The sequence below is a fragment of the Heptranchias perlo genome, chromosome 6, assembly GCF_035084215.1.
Source record: "Heptranchias perlo isolate sHepPer1 chromosome 6, sHepPer1.hap1, whole genome shotgun sequence".
Classification (NCBI taxonomy): domain Eukaryota; kingdom Metazoa; phylum Chordata; class Chondrichthyes; order Hexanchiformes; family Hexanchidae; genus Heptranchias; species Heptranchias perlo.
The window spans coordinates 107,884,129-107,904,774 of record NC_090330.1 but is presented as its reverse complement, the minus strand read 5'-3'; the positions used below and the strand labels follow the sequence as shown (position 1 = coordinate 107,904,774).

General features: G+C 44.7%; 1 protein-coding gene across 4 annotated transcripts in view; it reads left to right on the top strand.

Moving 5' to 3' along the window:
* Nucleotides 1-20,646, top strand: part of LOC137323127 (dedicator of cytokinesis protein 9-like) — a 260,881-nt gene that overhangs the window by 219,234 nt on the left and 21,001 nt on the right. For all 4 annotated transcript variants that reach the window (XM_067986588.1, XM_067986585.1, XM_067986586.1 and 1 more), the window contains exons 43-49: nt 480-695; nt 1,904-1,961; nt 5,730-5,836; nt 14,086-14,208; nt 14,951-15,064; nt 17,519-17,665; nt 18,180-18,390. In XM_067986588.1, the coding sequence (XP_067842689.1) occupies nt 480-695; nt 1,904-1,961; nt 5,730-5,836; nt 14,086-14,208; nt 14,951-15,064; nt 17,519-17,665; nt 18,180-18,390 (976 nt within the window). The remainder of the gene's footprint in view (nt 1-479; nt 696-1,903; nt 1,962-5,729; nt 5,837-14,085; nt 14,209-14,950; nt 15,065-17,518; nt 17,666-18,179; nt 18,391-20,646) is intronic.

Here is a 20,646-nt window from a genome sequence, read left to right as displayed (position 1 = left end):
CCCCTTTCCCCCCACTACCCCCCTTTCCCCCCCACTACCCCCCTTTCCCCCCACTACCCCCCTTTCCCCCCCACTACCCCCCTTTCCCCCCACTACCCCCCTTTCCCCCCACTACCCCCCTTTCCCCCCCACTACCCCCCTTTCCCCCCCACTACCCCCCTTTCCCCCCACTACCCCCCTTTCCCCCCACTCACCCCCACCACCAAAATACCCCAGGGGAGCTGTGCTCGGTTTCAATCACTACTATGTGTTGATCTAGCAAAATGCTCTGTTCGTTTTTGTAAGATCAATGTCTCGTCGTACATGATTTCTTTCACCACACTGTCTTCACGGTATGTTAAATGAGGAATTTAATGTTCTTCTGGTCTCGCATTGCAATTAACGCACAGAAGGTTTTATAAGTAACTCACCCAAAAGACATGACTTGGCAAAAAAACCATGTTAACAAAGTGACCTTGCAAGTGTTCCCTTTATTACAGTCCACTGGATTCCCATCTGAGGTTAAAGACCTAACAAAGCGTATTCGCACAGTACTAATGGCGACTGCTCAAATGAAGGAGCATGAGAATGATCCAGAAATGCTTGTGGACCTTCAGTATAGTCTGGCAAAGTCCTACGCCAGCACTCCCGAGCTGCGGAAAACCTGGCTGGACAGCATGGCGAAAATCCACGTCAAGAATGGAGATCTGTCTGAGGTAATTTAACCACACCGTCATTTTCTTGTTTGAAGAAAGAAAGAACTTGCATTTGTACAGCGCCTTTCACGACCTCAGGACGACCCAAAGCGCTTTACAGCCAATGAAGTACTTTTGAAGTGTGGTAAGGTAGGAAACGATGCAGCCAATTTGCGCACAGCAAGGTCCCACAAACAGCAATGTGATAATAACCAGATAATTTGTTTTTTTAGTGATGTTGATTGAGGGATAAATATTGGCCGGAAAGAACTCCCCTCATCCTCTTCGAAATAGTGGCCGTGGAATCTTTTACGTCGAGCAGTCGAGGCCTTGTCTTAACGTCTCAACAGAAAGACGGCGCCTCCCGCAGTGCAGCACTCCCTCAGCACTGCGCTGGGAGAGTCAGCCTAGATTATACCCTCAAGTCTCTGGAGTAGGACCTGAACCTACGACCCTCTAACGAGAGTGCTACCACTGAGCCACAGCTGACACTGTGCTCAAGCAACCCAGTGTGTGTAAATCAATCTCCCTAGGCAACGTAAGAAGGAGTTTGATTCTTAAAAATATTGGCCTGATCACCATGCTGAACCGTTAAAATTAATGAGTTAGCATTGGTGTTACGATTGGAAAAACTAGGCCGCTTTTTTTTTTATATACTTTCAATTCCCAAGATATCACCTTCAATTTGTAATTAGGTTACATCGAGTCTGCAGCACAGCAACAGGCCAGTGAGTCCAACTGGTCCATGCCGGCGTTTATGCTCCACTTGAGCCTCCTCCCACCCCTCTTCATCTCACCCCATCAGCATAATCTTCTATTCCTTTCTCCCTCCTGTGTTTATCCAGCTTCCTCTTAAATGCATCTATTCTATTCGCCTCAACCACTCCATGTGGGAGCGAATTCCACATTCTCACCACTCTCTGGACAAAGAAGTTTCTCCTCAATTCCCTATTGGATTTATCTTATATTTATGGCCCTTAGTTCTGGCCTCCCCCGCAAGTGGAAACATCTTCTCTACATCTACCCTATCAAACCCCTTCATAACCTTAAAGATCTCTATCAGGTCACCCCTCAGCCTTCTCTTTTCTAGATTGTTTGTAGACTTTTGCTAATTTTTAGGCGAATTAGCTCAATTGCAGCTAATTATTTTTGCGTTATTTTTTCAGCCATATGTTTTGTAAAACTGGATTTTAATTGATGATTAGTGATTGCTCTCTTTTTCTTTTCAGGCAGCTATGTGCTATGTCCACGTAGCGGCGCTTGTGGCTGAATATCTCAAAAGGAAAGGTAAGGCGAACAAGCTGGTTCTGTTGGAAAGACTATCGATCTTTGGTTCAGGTAGTGTTCTGTTGAAAGACTATCGATCTTTGGTTCAGGTAGTGTTCTGTTGGAAAGACTATCGATCTTTGGTTCAGGTGGTGTTCTGTTGAAAGACTATCGATCTTTGGTTCAGGTAGTGTTCTGTTGAAAGACTATCGATCTTTGGTTCAGGTGGTGTTCTGTTGAAAGACTATCGATCTTTGGTTCAGGTGGTGTTCTGTTGAAAGACTATCGATCTTTGGTTCAGGTGGTGTTCTGTTGAAAGACTATCGATCTTTGGTTCAGGTGGTGTTCTGTTGGAAAGACTATCGATCTTTGGTTCAGGTGGTGTTCTGTTGAAAGACTATCGATCTTTGGTTCAGGTAGTGTTGATGCCTCTTTGAAAGCAAGAAAGAACTTGCATTTATATGGCGCCTTTCATGACCTCAGGACGTCCCAAAGCGCTTTACAGACAATGAAATACTTTTTGAAGTGTGGTCATTGTTTTAACGTAGGAAACGTGGCAGCCAATTTGTGGACAGCAAGGTCCCACAAACAGCCATAAGATAAATGATCAGAGCATCTGTTTTAGTGATGTTGGTTGAGGGATAAATATTGGCCAGGACACCGGGGAGAACTCCCTAAGGTTGCATCTCTGGAACAAGTAAGCACGTTCGTCACCATTATGGTGTTGCCCGCTGATTTCAATGGACTGGAAGTGTAACAGTATTCCCTGCTCGAGGATTGTAATTTATAATCTTCAGTGCTAAGTGCAACGGAACTTGAGGCATAAAAACGGGCCTGAGACCAGAGTTCAGCCATTATTTTAGTATTTGCAGAAATGCACAGATGATAATGTAAACAGTTATTTCGCTTCAGGTGTTATCAGCAACTTTATTGGCCATCGATTCATGTAGCTTTAATTAAGTAAATCTAATCTTATTTCCTTTTTTGCAACCCCCTCAACAAAATATCGAGTGACGCACACATACTCAGACAGACTCCAGGCTCGTGTTAGGGCAAGTCTGCATTTAATCTGGTTTTCTCAGTGTTGGATCAGTAAGGAGGTCAAAGACGTGCACTGATGGAATGCTGACTATCTCGCATCAAAGTGCGAGTGCGGCAAAGTTGAAGGACAATAACTTTGGACAAGGAAATATTCACTAACCTGAACAGATTAATAAAATAATGTGCACATCCTTGTTTCAACCTACCAGTTGCCAAATAAAGGCGCCTCACTAAATATAGAACATGAGAACATAGAAAAAGGTCTGAAAAAGACCATAGTTCCATTTAGTCCGCCTTCCTCCAGTCCTAGCAGTTGTAACCAATGATGGGTTTTTCTTCAAGAATTTTGTCCCATTTAACCTTGAAAACGTATAAGCTACTTGCCCCTAGGCCATTTAGGAGTGAAATCAGGATGCGCACTCTCTCACTAAAACGGTAGTGGAAATCTGGAACCCTCGTCCCACAAAAGGCTGTGGATGCTGGGGGGGTCAATTGAAATTTTCAAGACTGAGATCGATAGTGTTTTTGATGGGTAAGGGTATCGTGGGACATGGAGCAAAGGTGGGTAAATGGAGCTGAGGTACAGATCCGCCATTCAATCAGATCGTGGCTGAACAGGCTCGAGGGGCTGAATGGCCTCCTCCTGTTCCTATGTCTTCTACAATCTCCTGCCCGGTGAGATATTCCAAAAGCCAGCCAACCTCTCGGTGAAGTTTTGTTTTCTTGCACCCTGCCTGAATCTACCCATTATATTTGGGTCCCTTTGTTTTGCTATCATGTATCAAAGATCAAATATCCCTGACAAATCCTTTACGTCCCTGAGCCTTATTAATTTGAATGCTTCCATCATGTTCCCTCTAGTCTTTGCTTTTCATAGCACAAAATTTGGGCACCTATTTTATTCACCAGTTACTTCCCACAGATTAATTTGCCTTTTTGGAGCTCTATAAAACACTAATCTTATTTATCTACCGTTTTACGTAAGGAAGACAGAGTTCAGATAACTTCAAAGAATTTGCTTTGTAAATATTTGCAAAAAGCCGGATTTAAGGCAGTTAGCCTTTGTGCTATACAGCCCCATCAATCACTTCACTGTTAAAAGAAAATGTTCATGTTTTATGGTGCAAGGTTTGTGATATATCGCACGCTACTGTGAGGGATTAAAGTGGTATCTTAGCACTAAAAGCTGCTGATGTACATCAAAAATAAGGTGTCGCTCTTGAGCTGAAATTTTCTGAAGCAACACAGCCTGTGTAACTTGTATTAAAACATTTTGTACAGGCATTCATGAATACCTCGGTATTAGTAATGCCCTGAAAATGAAGTTGCAAAATTTAGTGAATGGAAAAGCCCGACAATTTGCTGTTGATATGTCTTTCTAGGAATATAGCATCTTTAATTTGCTGAGTTTCCCTCGAGCTCATCCAAAGCTCTGGTGCCCGCATCCTAGCTCGCACCAAGTCCCGTTCACCCATCACCCCACCCTGTGCTCGCTGACCTACATTGGCTCCCGGTCCGGCAAAGCCTCGATTTTAAAATTCTTGTCCTTGTTTTCGAATCCCTCCATGGCCTCGCCCTTCCCCATCTCTGTGACCTCCTCCAGCCCTGCAATCCTCCGAGATCTCTGCGTTCCTCCAATTCTGGCCTCTTGCGCATCCCCCGATTTTCATCGCTCCACCATTGGCGGCCGTGCCTTCAGCTGCCTAGGCCCTAAGCTCTGAAATTCCCTCCCCGAACCTCTCCGCCTCTCTCTCCTCCTTTTAAGACACTCCTTAGAACCTATCTCTGTGACCAAGCTTTTGATCACCTGTCCTAATATCTCCTCATGTGGCTCGGTGTCAAATTTTATTTGATAATCGCTCCTGTGAAGCACCTTGGGACGTTTTACTACATTAAAGGCGCTATATAAATGCAAGTTGTTTTTGGTAAGGTGTGGTTATACCATATTTGTTGAACGTGAAGTTCCCTCAGACAAGAATGTGCTATCCTATACACAAACAGACTTACTGGAACAAACAATATAATGCATTAGGTTGACAAGTGATTTTCAAAACTTTCACCTCTGGAACCTCGGTTCAGATTCTCAGGAAGTCTATTTCCCTTCTTTCATTTTTATTAAATCAGCGCCAAACTATTTTTTGGATAAAATGTGCTCTGAAATGTTTTAACTTTTATTTGTCTAGTTTGTACTGCTTTCATTCCTTTACATTTGATGTTAATGTACATTTAGCATCATTAGATTTACAAGGATGATACCAGAACTGAGAGGTTATAACTATCAGGAAAGACTGAATAGGCTGGGGCTCTTTTCTCTAGAAAAGAGAAGGCTGGTAGCAGTCTTTAAAATAATGAAAGGGTTCGCTGGGGTAGACATAGAGAAGATGTTTCCGCTTGTGGGGGGAGTCCAAAACTGGGGGTCATAAATATAAGACAGTCACTAATAAATCCGATAAGGAATTCAGGAGAAACTTCTTTACCCAGAGAGTGGTGAGAATGTGGAACTCGCTCCCACAAGGAGTAGTTGAGGCGAATAGAAAAGATGCATTTAAGGGGAAGCTGGATAAACACATGAGGGAGAAAGGAATAGAAGGATATGTCCACCTGAGTGGGCAGACAGCATCTTGAGCTGTATAATCAAATTTTGTGGGTGTTATATATTGCTGCTGACTTTTCATTTACTGAAAATATAAATGATAAAGAAAGGCCGTTCACGTAAATGCTTCTTCATATTACCTTTGGTTCCTCCAGGTATATTTAAACAAGGCTGCACGGCCTTTAAGGTGATCACACCTAACGTAGATGAGGAGGCTGCAATGATGGAGGATGTCGGCATGCAGGATGTTCACTACAATGAGGTGAGTTGATCCGAACATTATAATAGTCTGCAAAGTTGCCGTTTTCTTCCAATATACAAACTTGTATTTTATTTTTTTGCCTCATGTAAATACTTAGTCCTGATCAATACTGTATGTACCTTCAATCACTGGTTGACACAGCCGGATGCTTGTTTTGAGAGAATCTTTATTGCTCAGTTGATTTTCTTTTTATGTAATTGTGCGCACCACTGTGTCATAATGTGTCAAGAAAAGTCATGCTGGTAAGGGAGTGGACACTTTATAAATGCTCCTTTTAGCAGTAGCCTTTCACTTCATATTTACGGACAATACGGTTCTGTAAAAGAATGAAAGACTTGCATTTATATAGCGCCTTTCACGACCTCAGGACAGCCCAAATCGCTTTACAGCCAATTATGCACTTTTTGAGGTGTAACCACTGTTGTGATGTAGGAAACGCGGCAGCCAATTTGCACACAGCAAGATCCCACAAACAGCAATGTGATAGTCGCCAGATAATCTGTGTTTTGTGATGTTGGTTGAGGGATAAATATCGGCCAGGACACCGGGGAGAGCTCCTCTGCTCTTCGAAAAGTGCCGTGGGATCTTTTGCGTCCACCTGAGAGGGCAGAGAGGGCCTCGGTTTAATGTCTCATTGGAAAGATGGGACCTCCGACAGTTTAGTACTCCCTCGGTGCTGCACTGTTGCACCCTGGCACTGCAGCATTATAGCTCCGATACTGACTGGCGTGATATCTTTCCCATTATCAATAAATGCAGAAAGTACATTGTAAGCAAACTCCAGGGTGATAAGTAAAAATTGCAACTTCAATATATTCTTATCAGTAGTTTTAAAAACACAAATTGCCTCTGAGATGGACTATCAACCTTTTATCAGTATGTACCAATAGTTAATCATTGATATGATCAGAGTGTACATAATTAAAATTTTGCTTGCTGTAGTAGAACATGTGTTTGCACAGTTGTCCTGTAATTACTCATAATTAGCATTTTTGCTCAGGTTTAGTCATTGGCGTCTCCTGAGGCAGCAATGGGCTATTCGATAGCTCAAGCATTCCGCAGACTAGGGATGAGGGTGATCTGCTAAGCCCCGTGCTCGTAATGACGATCAAGCACTTCGCGCTGGCAACTAAACTTGCAAAATGGGCGTGTAATTGGCAAATGAATTTCAATATTGATAAGTGTGGGGTGGTGCATTTTGGTACAAAGAATAAGGAGGCCACACACTGCTTGGACAATAAGAGTCTGAATAGGAGGAGAGGGATCTGGGGGTACAGATACACAAATCATTAAACGTAGCGACACACGTTAATAAGTTCCATAAAAAAGGCAAACCAAGCACTGGGGTTTGTTTTTAGAGGGATAGAATTGAAACGCAAAGAAGTTATGTTAATCTTGTATAGAACCTTGGTTAGACCACACTTTGGAGTATTGTGCACTGTTCTGGTCTCCATATTATAGAAAGGATATAGGGGCATTGGAGAGGGTGCAAAAAAGATTCACAAGGATAATATCAGAACACAGAGGGTATACTTATCAAGAAAGGCTGAACAGGCTGGGGCTCTTTTCTCCAGAAAAGAGAAGGCTGAGGGGTGAACCCGATAGAGGTCTTTAAGATAATGAAAGGGTTTGATAGGGTGGACGTGGAGAAAATGTTTCCACGTGTAAGGGAGTCCAAACTAAAGGTCATAAATATAAGATAATCACTAATAAATCCAATAGGGAATTCAGGACAAACTTCTTTACCCAGAGAGTGGTGAGAATGTGGAACTCGCTATCACAAGGAGTAGTTGAGGCAAATAGTGTAGATGCATTTAAGGGGAAGCCGGATAAACACATGAGGGAGAAAGGAATAGAAGGATATGCTGATAGGGTGAGATGAAGTAGGGAGGGAGGAGGCTCGTGTGAAGCATAAGCACCGGCATAGACCAGTTGGGCCGAATGGCCTGATTCTGTGCTGTAGTTTCGATGTAACTTGGTGAGGACTAGATGGGGCTCGGGTGTGATGGACACCGCAGTAGAATGGCCTCTCACTTTGCACGCATGATTCTCCATTGCTGTTCGGTGAGTCAATCCCCATGACGAGTTACTGCCTTGCGGATGAGATAATTAGAGGGAATATATACTTTTCTCGTTGTCAAGAAAGTGTTTTCCAGCTCATTGGCTTTAGGCTTTTTATAGAGCTATAATCATAACGATAATGCACCCAATGATTCTTTGATAAGCTAAATGCCTCCAACATTGCATTTCACTCTTGTTCCGGCTCTCCACATTTTTAGCAGTTTGTACTCACTGTGAATTGTTCTTAAAACATTTTTAAAATGTTTTCCATAATATCACCTTAACGGGGGGGGAGGGGGGGGGAAGCAAAGACTGTTGAGAAAGGTCGGAAGAAATGGACACTGGACAAATTAGAGTTACTGGAAGTGATCAGATGTGTGGTCCTATTTGACTCTGAGCTGCTGATCCCATATCTTCACCAATCCCAAGACCGCCGACATCCACCTCCGTAACATCGCCCGTCTCCATCCCTGCCTCAGCTCATCTACTGCTGAAACCCTCACCCATGCCTTTGTTACCTCTAGGCTTGACTATTCCAGTGCTCTCCTGGCCGGCCTCCCACCTTGCACCCTCCGTAAACTTGAGCTCATCCAAAACTCTGCTGCCTGTATCCTAACTCCCACCGAGTCCCGATCACCCATCACCCCCCCCCCTGTGCTCGCTGACCTAAATTGGCTCCCCGTCCGGGAACACCTCAATTTTAAAATTCTCACCCTTGTTTTCAAATCCTTCCATGGCCTCGCCCGTCCCTACCTCTGTAACTTCCTCCAGCCCTACAGCCCTCCGAGATCTCTGCGCTTCTCCAATTCTGGTCTCTTGCGCATCCCCGATTTTCATCTCTCCATTGGCGGCCGTGCCTTCAGCTGTCCAGGCCCTAAGCTCTGGAATTCCCTCCCTAAACGTACCTCTCCTTTTTAAGACGCTCCTTAAAACCTACCTCTTTGACCAAGCTTTTGGTCACCTGTCCTAATATCTCCTTATGTGTCCCAGTGTCAGATTTTGTCAGATAATCGCTCCTGTGAAGCGCCTTGGGACATTTTACCACCTTAGATGAGCCATATAAATGCAAGTTGTTGGATGAACGGGACTTGGTGCGAGTTAGGACACGGGCAGCAGAATTATGGATGAGCTGAAGTTTACAGAGGGTGGACAATGACAGGCTGGCCAAGAGAGCATTGGAATAGTTGAGTCTGGCGGTAACGAAAGTATGGATGAGGGTTACTGGCTTAAGGAATGGATGCAGGAAATTGGAAAAGCAAAAAGAGGGAGGGAAAAATGTTAATATTTTTAAATTCTTTCCTTCCATTTGATTTCCAAAACCTAGGGTGCTGATTGGATTCTTATGGGGCATTTTTCAGTATTGTATTGGAATACAAACCGTGAAGTAACTTTGCAAACATTTGATTCTTGGACTTATTTCTTTATTGTTTTCTACCCAAGTCAGGTGACTGGCAGTATGTTTGTTTTTCAGCATTGGATTGCATTAATCCTGAAAACTTTGCAATCTTTATTTAATAGCTTAGGAATTTATTGCTGAGTGCACATTTATTGCTTGTGATACTTATTTTTGTTTGTTAAACTGCCTGTTGCTGTAACACGGCTACTGATTGTGTGGTATTTATAATTACAACACCGTTTTATTTTATATTCAGATTTTATTGCAGGTGGAACTTTGCTTTATGGCACTGTAAGCTTACTTTACAGATTTTTATTTTATTTTGGGGGTGCCTTGCACTAAACAAAATGGTGCTGCTGCATTATGCACTAATGCAGTTGCACTAACGCTGTGTGTTAGTGGTGCAACATTACCAAATTGATTTAAATGCAGATTTCTTTTAAAATGGTTCTACAAAGTGTCAGAAGGTCGTGGGTTCGAGTCCCACCACAGAGACTTGAGCACAAAATCCAGGCTGACGCTGCCAGTGCAGTACTGAGGGAGTGCTGCACTGTCGGAGATGCCGTCTTTCAGGTGAGATGTTAAACCGAGGCCCCGTCTGCCCTCCCAGGTGGAGGTGAAAGATCCCACTGCGCTGTTTTGAAGAAGAGAAGGGGAGTTCTCCCCGGTGTCCTGGCCAATATTTATCCCTCAACCAACATCACTAAAACAGATTATGTGATCATTATCACATTGCTGTTTGTGGGACCTTGCTGTTGGGCCTTTCGTGAGCTCAGGATGTCCCAAAGCGCTTTACAGCCAATGAAGTACTTCTTGAAGAGTAGTCACTGTTGCGATGTAGGAAACACGGCAGCCAATTTGCGCACAGCAAGATCCCACAAACAGCAATGTGATAATGACCAGATAATCTGTTTTTAGTGATGTTGGTTGAGGGATAAATATCAGCCAGGACACCGGGGATAAAGTACATGGCGTTTATGTATTGGCTGTTGATAACTAGTGTACGTCTTCCACTTTGAACTGCAATCTCTTAAGTATAACTTATCTGCGTGATAGCAGGAAATTCATAGGAGTGACAGCACTAGAACATAAAGCACGGAACGAGAAAAGGAGCATGCATCCAGTCCAGCACAACCCGGGCACGTTCTGTTTGTACAATCAATTTCTTTCTTTCTTTGGTTTTTTTTCCCCTGCCCCAGAAAAGAGGTAAATAAAGTAAATCCCACCATGCCTATCACACATTGCGGCTCACATTCATTAATCATGCTTGGCAGACAGCGCTCTTTATCATGATAGTCCTGTTGTTCCAAGAATTAAGGAGCCACCAGCTCCTGCTGTACTTAGCCTTTTACCCTTCAATCTCATTCCAAACCAGCTGCTCATCAATTTATTTTCAAGTTGTTAATTAGTACAATGATAACTACTTTAGCGGGGAGTTTATTCTGCTTAGCTGGTACTTTGTGAGATGGGGGAAAAAACAATTTATTCCTAATCTCATTTTGAGTGAATATATTAGTTTTGTACTTACCCTGCGTTTAAGGCAAAGCCCACCAAAAGTTTGATCTTTGGCACCATATAGCTAAAGGTACCCATGGCAGCAAATGTGCAGAATAAAAGGCTTCTCTCTCTTACCCCGTCCCCGTCTCACTCTCTGTCTCACTCTCTGTCTCACTCCCTGGCTCACTCCCTCACTCCCTGGCTCACTCCCTCACTCCCTGGCTCACTCTCTCACTCCCTGGCTCACTCTCTCACTCCCTGGCTCACTCTCTCACTCCCTGGCTCACTCTCTCACTCCCTGGCTCACTCTCTCACTCCCTGGCTCACTCTCTCACTCCCTGGCTCACTCTCTCACTCCCTGGCTCACTCTCTCACTCCCTGGCTCACTCTCTCACTCCCTGGCTCACTCTCTCACTCCCTGGCTCACTCTCTCACTCCCTGGCTCACTCTCTCACTCCCTGGCTCACTCTCTGGCTCACTCTCTCACTCTCTGTCTCACTCTCACTCTCTGTCTCTCTCACGCTCACTCTCTGTCTCTCTCACGCTCACTCTCTGTCTCTCTCACGCTCACTCTCTGTCTCTCTCACTCTCACTCTCTGTCTCTCTCACTCTCACTCTCTGTCTCTCTCACTCTCTGTCTCACTCTCTCACTCTCTCTCTCACTCTCACTGTCTCTCTCACTCTCTGTCTCTCTCACTCTCTGTCTCTCTCTCTCTGTCTCTCTCACTCTCACTCTCACTCTCACTCTCACTCTCACTCTCACTCTCACTCTCACTCTCTGTCTCTCTCACTCTCACTCCCTGTCTCTCTCACTCTCACTCCCTGTCTCTCTCACTCTCACTCCCTGTCTCTCTCACTGTCTCTGTCACTCTCACTGTCTCTGTCACTCTCACTCTCTGTCACTCTCACTCTCTGTCACTCTCACTCTCTGTCACTCTCACTCTCTGTCACTCTCACTCTCTGTCACTCTCACTCTCTGTCACTCTCACTCTCTGTCACTCTCACTCTCTGTCACTCTCACTCTGTCACTCTCACTCTCTGTCACTCTCACTCTCTGTCACTCTCACTCTCTGTCACTCTCACTCTCTGTCACTCTCACTCTGTCACTCTCACTCTCTGTCACTCTCACTCTCTGTCACTCTCTCTCACTCTCTGTCTCTCTCTCTCACTCTCTGTCTCTCTCTCTCACTCTCTGTCACTCTCTCTCACTCTCTGTCACTCTCTCTCACTCTCTGTCTCTCTCTCTCACTCTCTGTCTCTCTCTCTCACTCTCTGTCTCTCTCTCTCACTCTCTGTCACTCTCTCTCACTCTCTGTCTCTCTCTCTCACTCTCTGTCTCTCTCTCTCACTCTCTGTCTCTCTCACTCTCTGTCTCTCTCTCTCACTCTCTCTCACTCTCTGTCACTCTCTCTCACTCTCTGTCACTCTCTCTCACTCTCTGTCTCTCTCTCTCACTCTCTGTCTCTCTCTCTCACTCTCTGTCTCTCTCTCTCACTCTCTGTCTCTCTCTCTCACTCTCTGTCTCTCCCTCTCACTCACCCACCATGCTGTCCTTCCCGCGTGCCGATCTGCCGTCTCACTCTCTCTGGCCCCTATCTCACACTCTTCAACCCAGAGAGAGAATGTGGATTTGAAAGAATTAGCGGCAGGAGGGCAGTGAAATCAGAGGAAAGAAGGTAAAAGGAGCTGAGATGGAGATTGAAATTATCGACGAGGAGCCACTCAGCTGAGGGAGGATATCTTGGTGAGTCACTTGGGGTGGGATTTGGAACAGTAGTAGAAAAGGGGGATTTCAAAGGAGAGGCGAGGGGAGTGGAACGAGGTGAAATGTTCCAAGGAGAAGGTACCAGAGGAGTGGGGGGGGGGGGAAGAGTCCAAGGTGTGATTTGGTGATCAGGACCACACCACCACCGTGGCAGTTTGGGTGGTGCAGGGTGGCGGTGTAAAGCCAGGCAGGGAGTCTTCCCCATTCCCATTCTCCCTCCGTTTTCCTCAATCCTTATCTTGATTATTTGTACTTACCTATTCTGTACCTTTTCTCTCCTAATTTTTCAAAGTTCAAAATACTTTCTCTGGTTTGGTTACTCGTGTTCTTGTCTCCGAGTCAGAAGATTTTGAGCTGCCCTCCTGGACAGGAGCGTATGACGTAGGCTGACTATTAATTCAGTAATTGAGAGAGTGGCGCACTGTCCTTCAGATCAGGCATTACACTGAGCTCCCGATCATTGGTTTCGGTGGTTTAGGTGACCACCAACATCGTGACTGATGATTGGTCCCATTGCTGCTGTTGGATCATGCTGTGTACAAAATGGCTGACTGTACTGTGAAATGCTTTGGGACATTTTCAAGCGATGGGATAAGGTGCAATAAAAAATGCACATCTTTCCATAAGTAAATGTTTGTGTTTTTAAAGCATTGGCAGCCCAATTGTATCTGGGCAATATAAGAATTTGCACGCTTAAGGGTTAATGCCATTTATTAGTGTGTGTATTGCGATTGGTGCAGTTTTAAAATGATCTGAGTGAAACAGTACAGCAACATGGACTAGTTTTGTACGAGGATACTGGGTGAAAATAGTACGCAAGTGCGTTTGTAGCTGATACAACCTAATTAGTAGATTTTTTTTTTCTGTATTGTATTGTTTTAAACTTTTGCCACAACTTGGAACCAGTTTCTCGGGGGAGTTTGTGAATCACACACTCCTGACACCCAAACTCTGGAGGATTCGAACTCCATGCAAGAATCTGATGTTTAACAAATCTGTCTTGCCTTCGGTCCGCTTAGTGTGCGATGATCTGAAAGTTGTGAGCAGTCAGAAGTGTGTTAACGGGTGTGCACATTCGGATTCTGAACATCTTTTGCAGAGTGGAATGTTAAAACTTTAAAACATCATGTTGTGGATAGAATAAATAAGGAGAAACTGTTTCCAGTGGGAGAAGGGTCGGTAATCAGAGGACACAGATTTAAGGTAAATTGGCAAACGAGCCAGAGGTGAGATGAGGAGAAATATTTTTACTCAGCGAGTTGTTACGATCTGGAATTCGTTGCCTGAAAGGGCGGTGGAAGCAGATTCAATAGTAACTTTCAAAAGGGAATTGAATAAATACTTCAAGGGGAGAAAATTGGCAGGGCTACGGGCAAAGAGGGGAGTGGGACTAATTGGATAGCTCTTTCAAAGAGCCGGCACAGGCACGATGGGTCGAATGGCCTCCTTTGATGCTGGTAAGAGTCTATGAGTGGTAATTGTTTAATTTAAAAATTGGTGCCTTGCTTGCTAATACTGGTGTTTGAACAGGATGTGCTGATGGAGTTGCTGGAACAGTGTGCTGATGGACTCTGGAAAGCTGAACGTTACGAACTTATTTCTAATGTCTACAAGTTAATTATTCCTGTTTATGAGAAAAGGCGGGAATTTGAGGTAAGTGACGTTTAGACCTCTCAAAAGCTACTGGGATATCGAACAAATAAATAGATTTTACATGTTGAGCAGGTCAGACTAATGCAATCTAACCAACAATTAGTGTACTGAAGCCAGATAACCTCAATGTTGTTTTAAAACTGGAGAAAGTGCAAAAGAAAAGATTTACAAGGTTGATATCAGAGCTGAGAGGGTACAACTATTAGGAAAGTCTGGGGCTGTAATCTCTAGAAAAGCAAAGGCGGAGGGGTGACCTGATGGAGGTCTTATGAAGGGGTTTGATAGGGTAGACGTAGAGAAGATGTTTCAACTTCTGGATTAATCCAAAACTTGGGGACATAAATATAAGAGAGTCACTAATAAATCCAGTAAGGAATTCAGGAGAAACTTCTTTACCCAGAGAGTAGTGAGAATGTGGAACTCGCTCCCACAAGGAGTAGTTGAGGCGAATAGCACAGATGCATTTAAGGGGAAGCTGGATAAGCACATGAGGGAGAAAGGAATAGAAGGATATGTTGTTAGGGTGAGATGAAGAGGGGTGGGAGGAGGCTCATAAACACCAGCATAGACCTGTTGGACCGAATGGCCTGTTTCTGTGCTGTAAAATCCTCTGTATATCAATAATACTCTTCAAATCAAAGAATGCGCCCAAAAGTAGCTGTTTGTTTAATGTATTGAAAGTTTGCTGAATGAATTTGTGGGAGGGGAAACGTAATGAGACTTTCTCTTCTATATCTTGCAGAAACTGGCCCATCTCTACGAAACTCTTCATCAAGCTTACAAAAAAATTGCTGAGGTTATCCAGACTGGAAAACGGCTTCTAGGCACCTACTTTCGAGTAGCCTTTTTCGGGCAGGTAAATATCTGATTTCTGTTTAATGTCTGTACTAACCTTGATTTGCAAGTTAGACTTTACTGCAGTAAAGTGTGCAGTGTGGACTGATTTGTCCTTCTAAAAGCATTAATAGTTTTGATAGAGTTTTGATAAAACTTTTTGAAGTTTTGATAGAGTACGTAAGGAGGAACTGTTTCCAGTGGCAGGAGGGTCGGTAACCAGAGGACACAGATTTAAGGTAATTGGCAAAAAGAACAGAGGGAGGATGAGGAGAATTTTTTTTTACACAGCGAGTTGTTAGGATCTGGAATGCGCTGCCTGAAAGGGCGGTGGAAGCAGATTCAGTAGTAACTTTCAAAAGGGAATTGGATAAATACTTGAAGGGGAAAGAGCGGGGGAGTGGGACTAATTGGATAGCAGTTTCAAAGAGCAGGCACGATGGGCCGAATAGCCTCCTTCTGTGCTGTGCGATTCTATAGGTAATATTTTTTTTGTTAATACTCCCTGGCAACCTTCAAAATACTCGCAGCCCGATTTCTTATGGGTGTTAGCAATTAAAATTGGAGCAACGTGTGAGTCACGAAAGAGCATTAGTTATGTATTTTTCTGCAGAAAGTTAAATGCCAAATGAAAATGAGATGGATTTTATTCGAAAGAGCTAACAAAAAAAAATGCCATTCTTGATTTAAATCGTAAACATTTTTGGAATGTTGATTAACAAACACCAATTTTATTTTAAATTGTGATGAAATGTTTTGTTTATTAAATGCCTTGCTATTCATAGCATTGAAGTCCAGTTGCAGCATTGCACTAATACATTCTTTCCACTCTTTTCCCCTCTTAAAGGCAGCGGTAAGTTTTTTGCAGTAAGCTGTGTGAGCACTTGATATTCCTTGGTGTGACATGCTCATTTTGCTTCTGAAATCATCTGCTTTGCAATCATAATCGTAAGGTTAACTGTGGAGGTGGAGGTCCTGTTTAAGAATACCATACACTGCCTTGCTTTGTACATGGTTTTGCATGTAGACAAGTGGAAATATTTGGCTGACTCTGCAGTCCACTTTCCATTGTAATAAATCACCGGTCCATTCAAAAGAATTATAGTACATGTAGCCTTAAAACTCACCGAAACATTGTGTAGTTTGATATATCTTTTTGTCATTAGGCCTGGCGTGTTCTTTAGTTTTAGGTCATTGCCTCTAGTGCAACTGCTAGGAATAAATGTAATTATCATTTTGTTCTTTTGTTTTTTATAACCTTTATAGCAATACCAGTTTACAGACAATGAGAGAGATGTGGAGGTAATTCAATGATGGTATCACAAGTAATGCAGTAAACCTCATTGCATTAAAGGCACTCTGGTTTGATGTGGGTAGTTTCTGTCAGTCTATCAGAAGTACGCACCATCCGTACTCTTCATAGAACTCTTCTACATCACCCATTATATTCTATTACTGGAATGATACCTGCTGCATCCAATTATATATCGTAATTATCTTTCTACATTAAGACTGGTTTATTTCCACCTACTGCATCCATTTTTGCACAACAGTTACTTTTTCTGTCTGTGCCTATCCTCTGCGCTTTTAGTGATTTTTATAAATCAGGCCCTGAATGTGACCTGAAGCTAGACAGAATCCAGAAACGCTTTGAGGCCGACAACATGGACTGCTTTTGAGGGGAAATACTTACTGAGGTATTGTGAGCATTATAGGAGTGGCAGCTATGTGCAGGTTATCAAAAGCCTTGCTTGTTGTTCGAAGAAACGATGCTTCAATCCAAATGCCAATCCTTGTAAAGCCATGTTATTAAAATCTCAGACATTGTACAACATCTACAATTTTACAACCCTTTCTTCACTTAAGAGAAATGGGAAGAATTAACCTCAAATTTTCATGGCCAATGAAATATGCCACTCCATAGCAAAAATTGACTTTGTTTTCACAATCCATATTTTTTTTTAAAAATCAAGCCTTTTTAATTCGGCTGCAAAATCATATCTCCGATATGTAAAATAATTCAGTACATCAGCCCTTCTGACCAAGCTTTGCGAACCTGAAAAGCAGTTCCAACTGTTGCTGTGTGGAACGGGCACCAAACTCTCATTTATTGTCACTTTGAAATAAAAATGAGACCCAGATTCTTCTCCCCAAGTCAGATCTGCCTGTAAAAACAAATACTATAAATATTTAATAAGTAAACATTATTTGGCTTTGTGGCATTGGCTAGTTCGAATCCTTGTAACATGCAGCTGGAGATGGTCACCGTTTTGGATCTGCAACCACGAATCTAACTTCCCTCCAAAATTGTTTGAAACCAGTAGTTAATTGACTTTCGTGGCGCACTTGGGGAAATTTGGAGAATCTTTCCGTTGCTTTGGTTTGTCTTTTCAAGCTTTTGATTCGACACTTGTTCATCAGGTCTCAATTCTGCTTATCACGTGCCACCTGACCGATGTAACGTCATTTTTAACAGGGGTTCTTCGAGGATGAGGACGGAAAGGAATATATTTATAAAGAACCAAAACTGACCCAGCTGTCTGAGATCTCCCAAAGACTTCTGAAACTCTATTCGGACAAGTTTGGCTCGGAGAATGTCAGAATGATCTATGATGATGGAAAGGTGAGGACAGCAGAATGATAAAATGTCTGTCGCTTTTTGGCAATTCTGCTCGTTTGTAAGCACTTCTTTATTGCTTACTTTGCACAACTTGTTGGTTGCGTGATTTATTGCTTTCCTTAAGAAATTCTGCAGGTGGCCCCATGGGAGTTTCCAAAACTTCAACACTTCTGGAACGCATGAGGGCTGCAAATACTTTGTCCAACATGGGCTATCGTTTAAGATTATAAAATATTTTTAACTATCGCCTACATTCATGTATTTTTGATCATAATAACAGTCTGAATGGGTTTAGTTTTTGTGTGTGTGTGTTTAATCCAATAAAAAGCGATATGTATCATGTGTTTTTTATCACAATGTCCCAAAGTGCTTTACAACCAGTGGACTACATATCTCTTTTTTTGAAGTTGGGAGAAATTTGTTCCTCTGCCAAAATGTTAACTTTTATCCTTGACATTGCACTACGGATTGTATTTGCTCCAATGTCCTCTGATGAAGTTATTTTCTTTCGGAACAGGTCAATCCAAAAGACTTGGACTCGAAATATGCCTACATTCAAGTCACGTATGTAACTCCATACCTCGACGAGAAGGAATTGCTGGACAGGAAAACAGATTTTGAGAAAAGTCACAATATTCAGCGGTTTGTATTTGAGATGCCATTCACCATCTCTGGAAAGAAACAAGGAGGGGTTGAGCAGCAGTGTAAGAGAAGAACTATTCTAACAAGTAAGTGCCATTTCTCATTGCTTTGTTCCACACTGGAACAAAACCAGTCCATCGTGTGCATTCCCCGATTTTCATCGCTCCACCATTGGCAGCCGTGCCTTCAGCTGCCTGGGCCCTAAGCTCTGGAATTCCTTCCCTGGGCCTCTTCGCCCCTCTATCTCTCTCTCTCTCCTCCTTTTGAGACACTCCTTAAAACATGCCTCTTTGACCAAGGTGTCAAATTTTGCTTGATAATCACTTTGTGAAGTATCTTGGGACGTTTTACTACGTTAAAGGTGCTATATAAATGCAAGTTGTTGTTGTTGTATAGAGATAGTGGGCTCGATGTTACCAGGCCTGCGGGTTTCCGGCGGGTTGGGTTTCGGGAGCATGGTCAACACGCTCGGTGAAATTAGTGGGTTGCCCGCGCGATCGTAGCAGGCAACACACTAATAGGAATCAATTACCTGCTCCTCCGGGGTCCTCGCTGCTGGTCTGCGCGTCGGGCGGGCTGCGCATGCGCAGTACGATCTGTCAGCTGGAGGCTCTCTAGTTAAAGGGGCAGTCCTCCACTGACAGATGCTGCAACCAATGGAACAAATTTCAGCATGGAGCAGCCCAGGGGGAAGGCTGCTCCCAGTTTAATGATGCCTCACCCCAGGTATCATCAGATGGGGTGAGGAGGAGGGCGAAGACAGAGATCTTCCACCCGGCGGGCGGGAGGAAGCGGCCAGCCTCTGCCACCAAGAAGGCCTGGCTCGAGGTGGCAGAGGGGGTCACCTGCGCAACCAACATATCGCCCACCTGCATACAGTGCAGGAGGCGCTGCAATGACCTCAGTAGGTCAGCCACAGTGAGAACACGAAGTCTTTCCCCTACACTCCATCTGCCACAACACTGCCCCAACCCCACATCTCCTTCGGCACCGCCAACACTACTCTGTCACATCACCCCTCATACCCACTCAAACCCCATCCTCATCTTACCTCCACCTACTCACCTCGCCAGTACTCATCCTGCCACTAACACGCGACCCAATCCTCATACAATCTCATGGCTCTATCCCATACTCACCCTCTCGTGCATCTCCCTCACGGCCAGCCTCACTCAACCTGCCACCACCTGTGCTGCAGCCACAGGGCATGCATCACATATGTGCAGTAGGCAGCGTAAGGCAAATGTTTCGTGAGCATGAACGGGGTGCACAAGGGTGTCGGAGGGTTTGTCATGGGTGTTACCTATATTGAATTTCAGAGCAACAAACACCACACATTATATTGGCACCACCACTGCCATGTCTCCGCGAATCCTGTCTGTTGTGTCCAATAATGCCCGCTCCTGGGTATCACTATGAGGACCCACCACTGATGCCACCCATCATGTTACTGCAGAGTAGGTGCAGGTGTATTTGCAGGGCTCTTCCGCGCAGACGACTGAGAGACATCGGCGGTGTAGCCGGCTGCACCCTGGAAGGATGCGGAGGAGAAGTTGTGGGAGGGCAGTGGTGACTTTGCCAGCGACAGGTAAGCAGTTGGTGCTGGGGCCAGCCAGGAGCCGCTCGGCATGAAAGAGGCTGCAGATCTCCATGACTACATGTCGAGCGAATCTGCGCCTCCGTGTGCACTGCTGCTCGGAGAGGTCCGGGGAGCTGCGCCTCGGTCTGTGGACCCTGTGGCGAGGGTAGTGCCCTCTGCGATGCGTCTCTCTCTGCGGTAGCCCTCCCTCCTGCTGTGCAGGTGGGCGTGCAACAACCCCGTGTTGGGGGGCTCCACGTCTCTGCGGCGGACGGCGTGGACTGCGAGGCTGCTGGGGCTGGTCATGCTGTTCGTCCTCCGAGGGTGTCCACGCACCACCCAACTGGCAGGTGTTGGTCTGAGGGGTTGTGCAGGGTAGGTGGGTGGTTCCTCGGACTGGGGCTGCGGTTTCGCGTCGGTCTGTCCTCTGGCTTGGCGGGGGGTGGTGGGGGGCAGGGGTTGCCCTATGTGACGCGGTGGCCTCCTGCGTGGGTGAGGGCTCTCCCCCGTGGAGCGCACCTTGGCACCTGCCACAGGCTGCTGGCTGCAACACGCCTGGTTGGAGAGAGACTGTTTCCCCCAGTGTGGGAAACACTCTGCGTTGAAGGTAAAATCCCACACTTCCTCTTTTGACAGCTGCTTCAGCTCATTAACTGACCACAACGAGCAAGGTAAGTACTCTCAAGTGGAACCCCGCTGGCTTTAATTGCCTGCGGGATTCCCACCAGCGGGGGCCACGCACGCAGCCCCGCACGTCATCGGG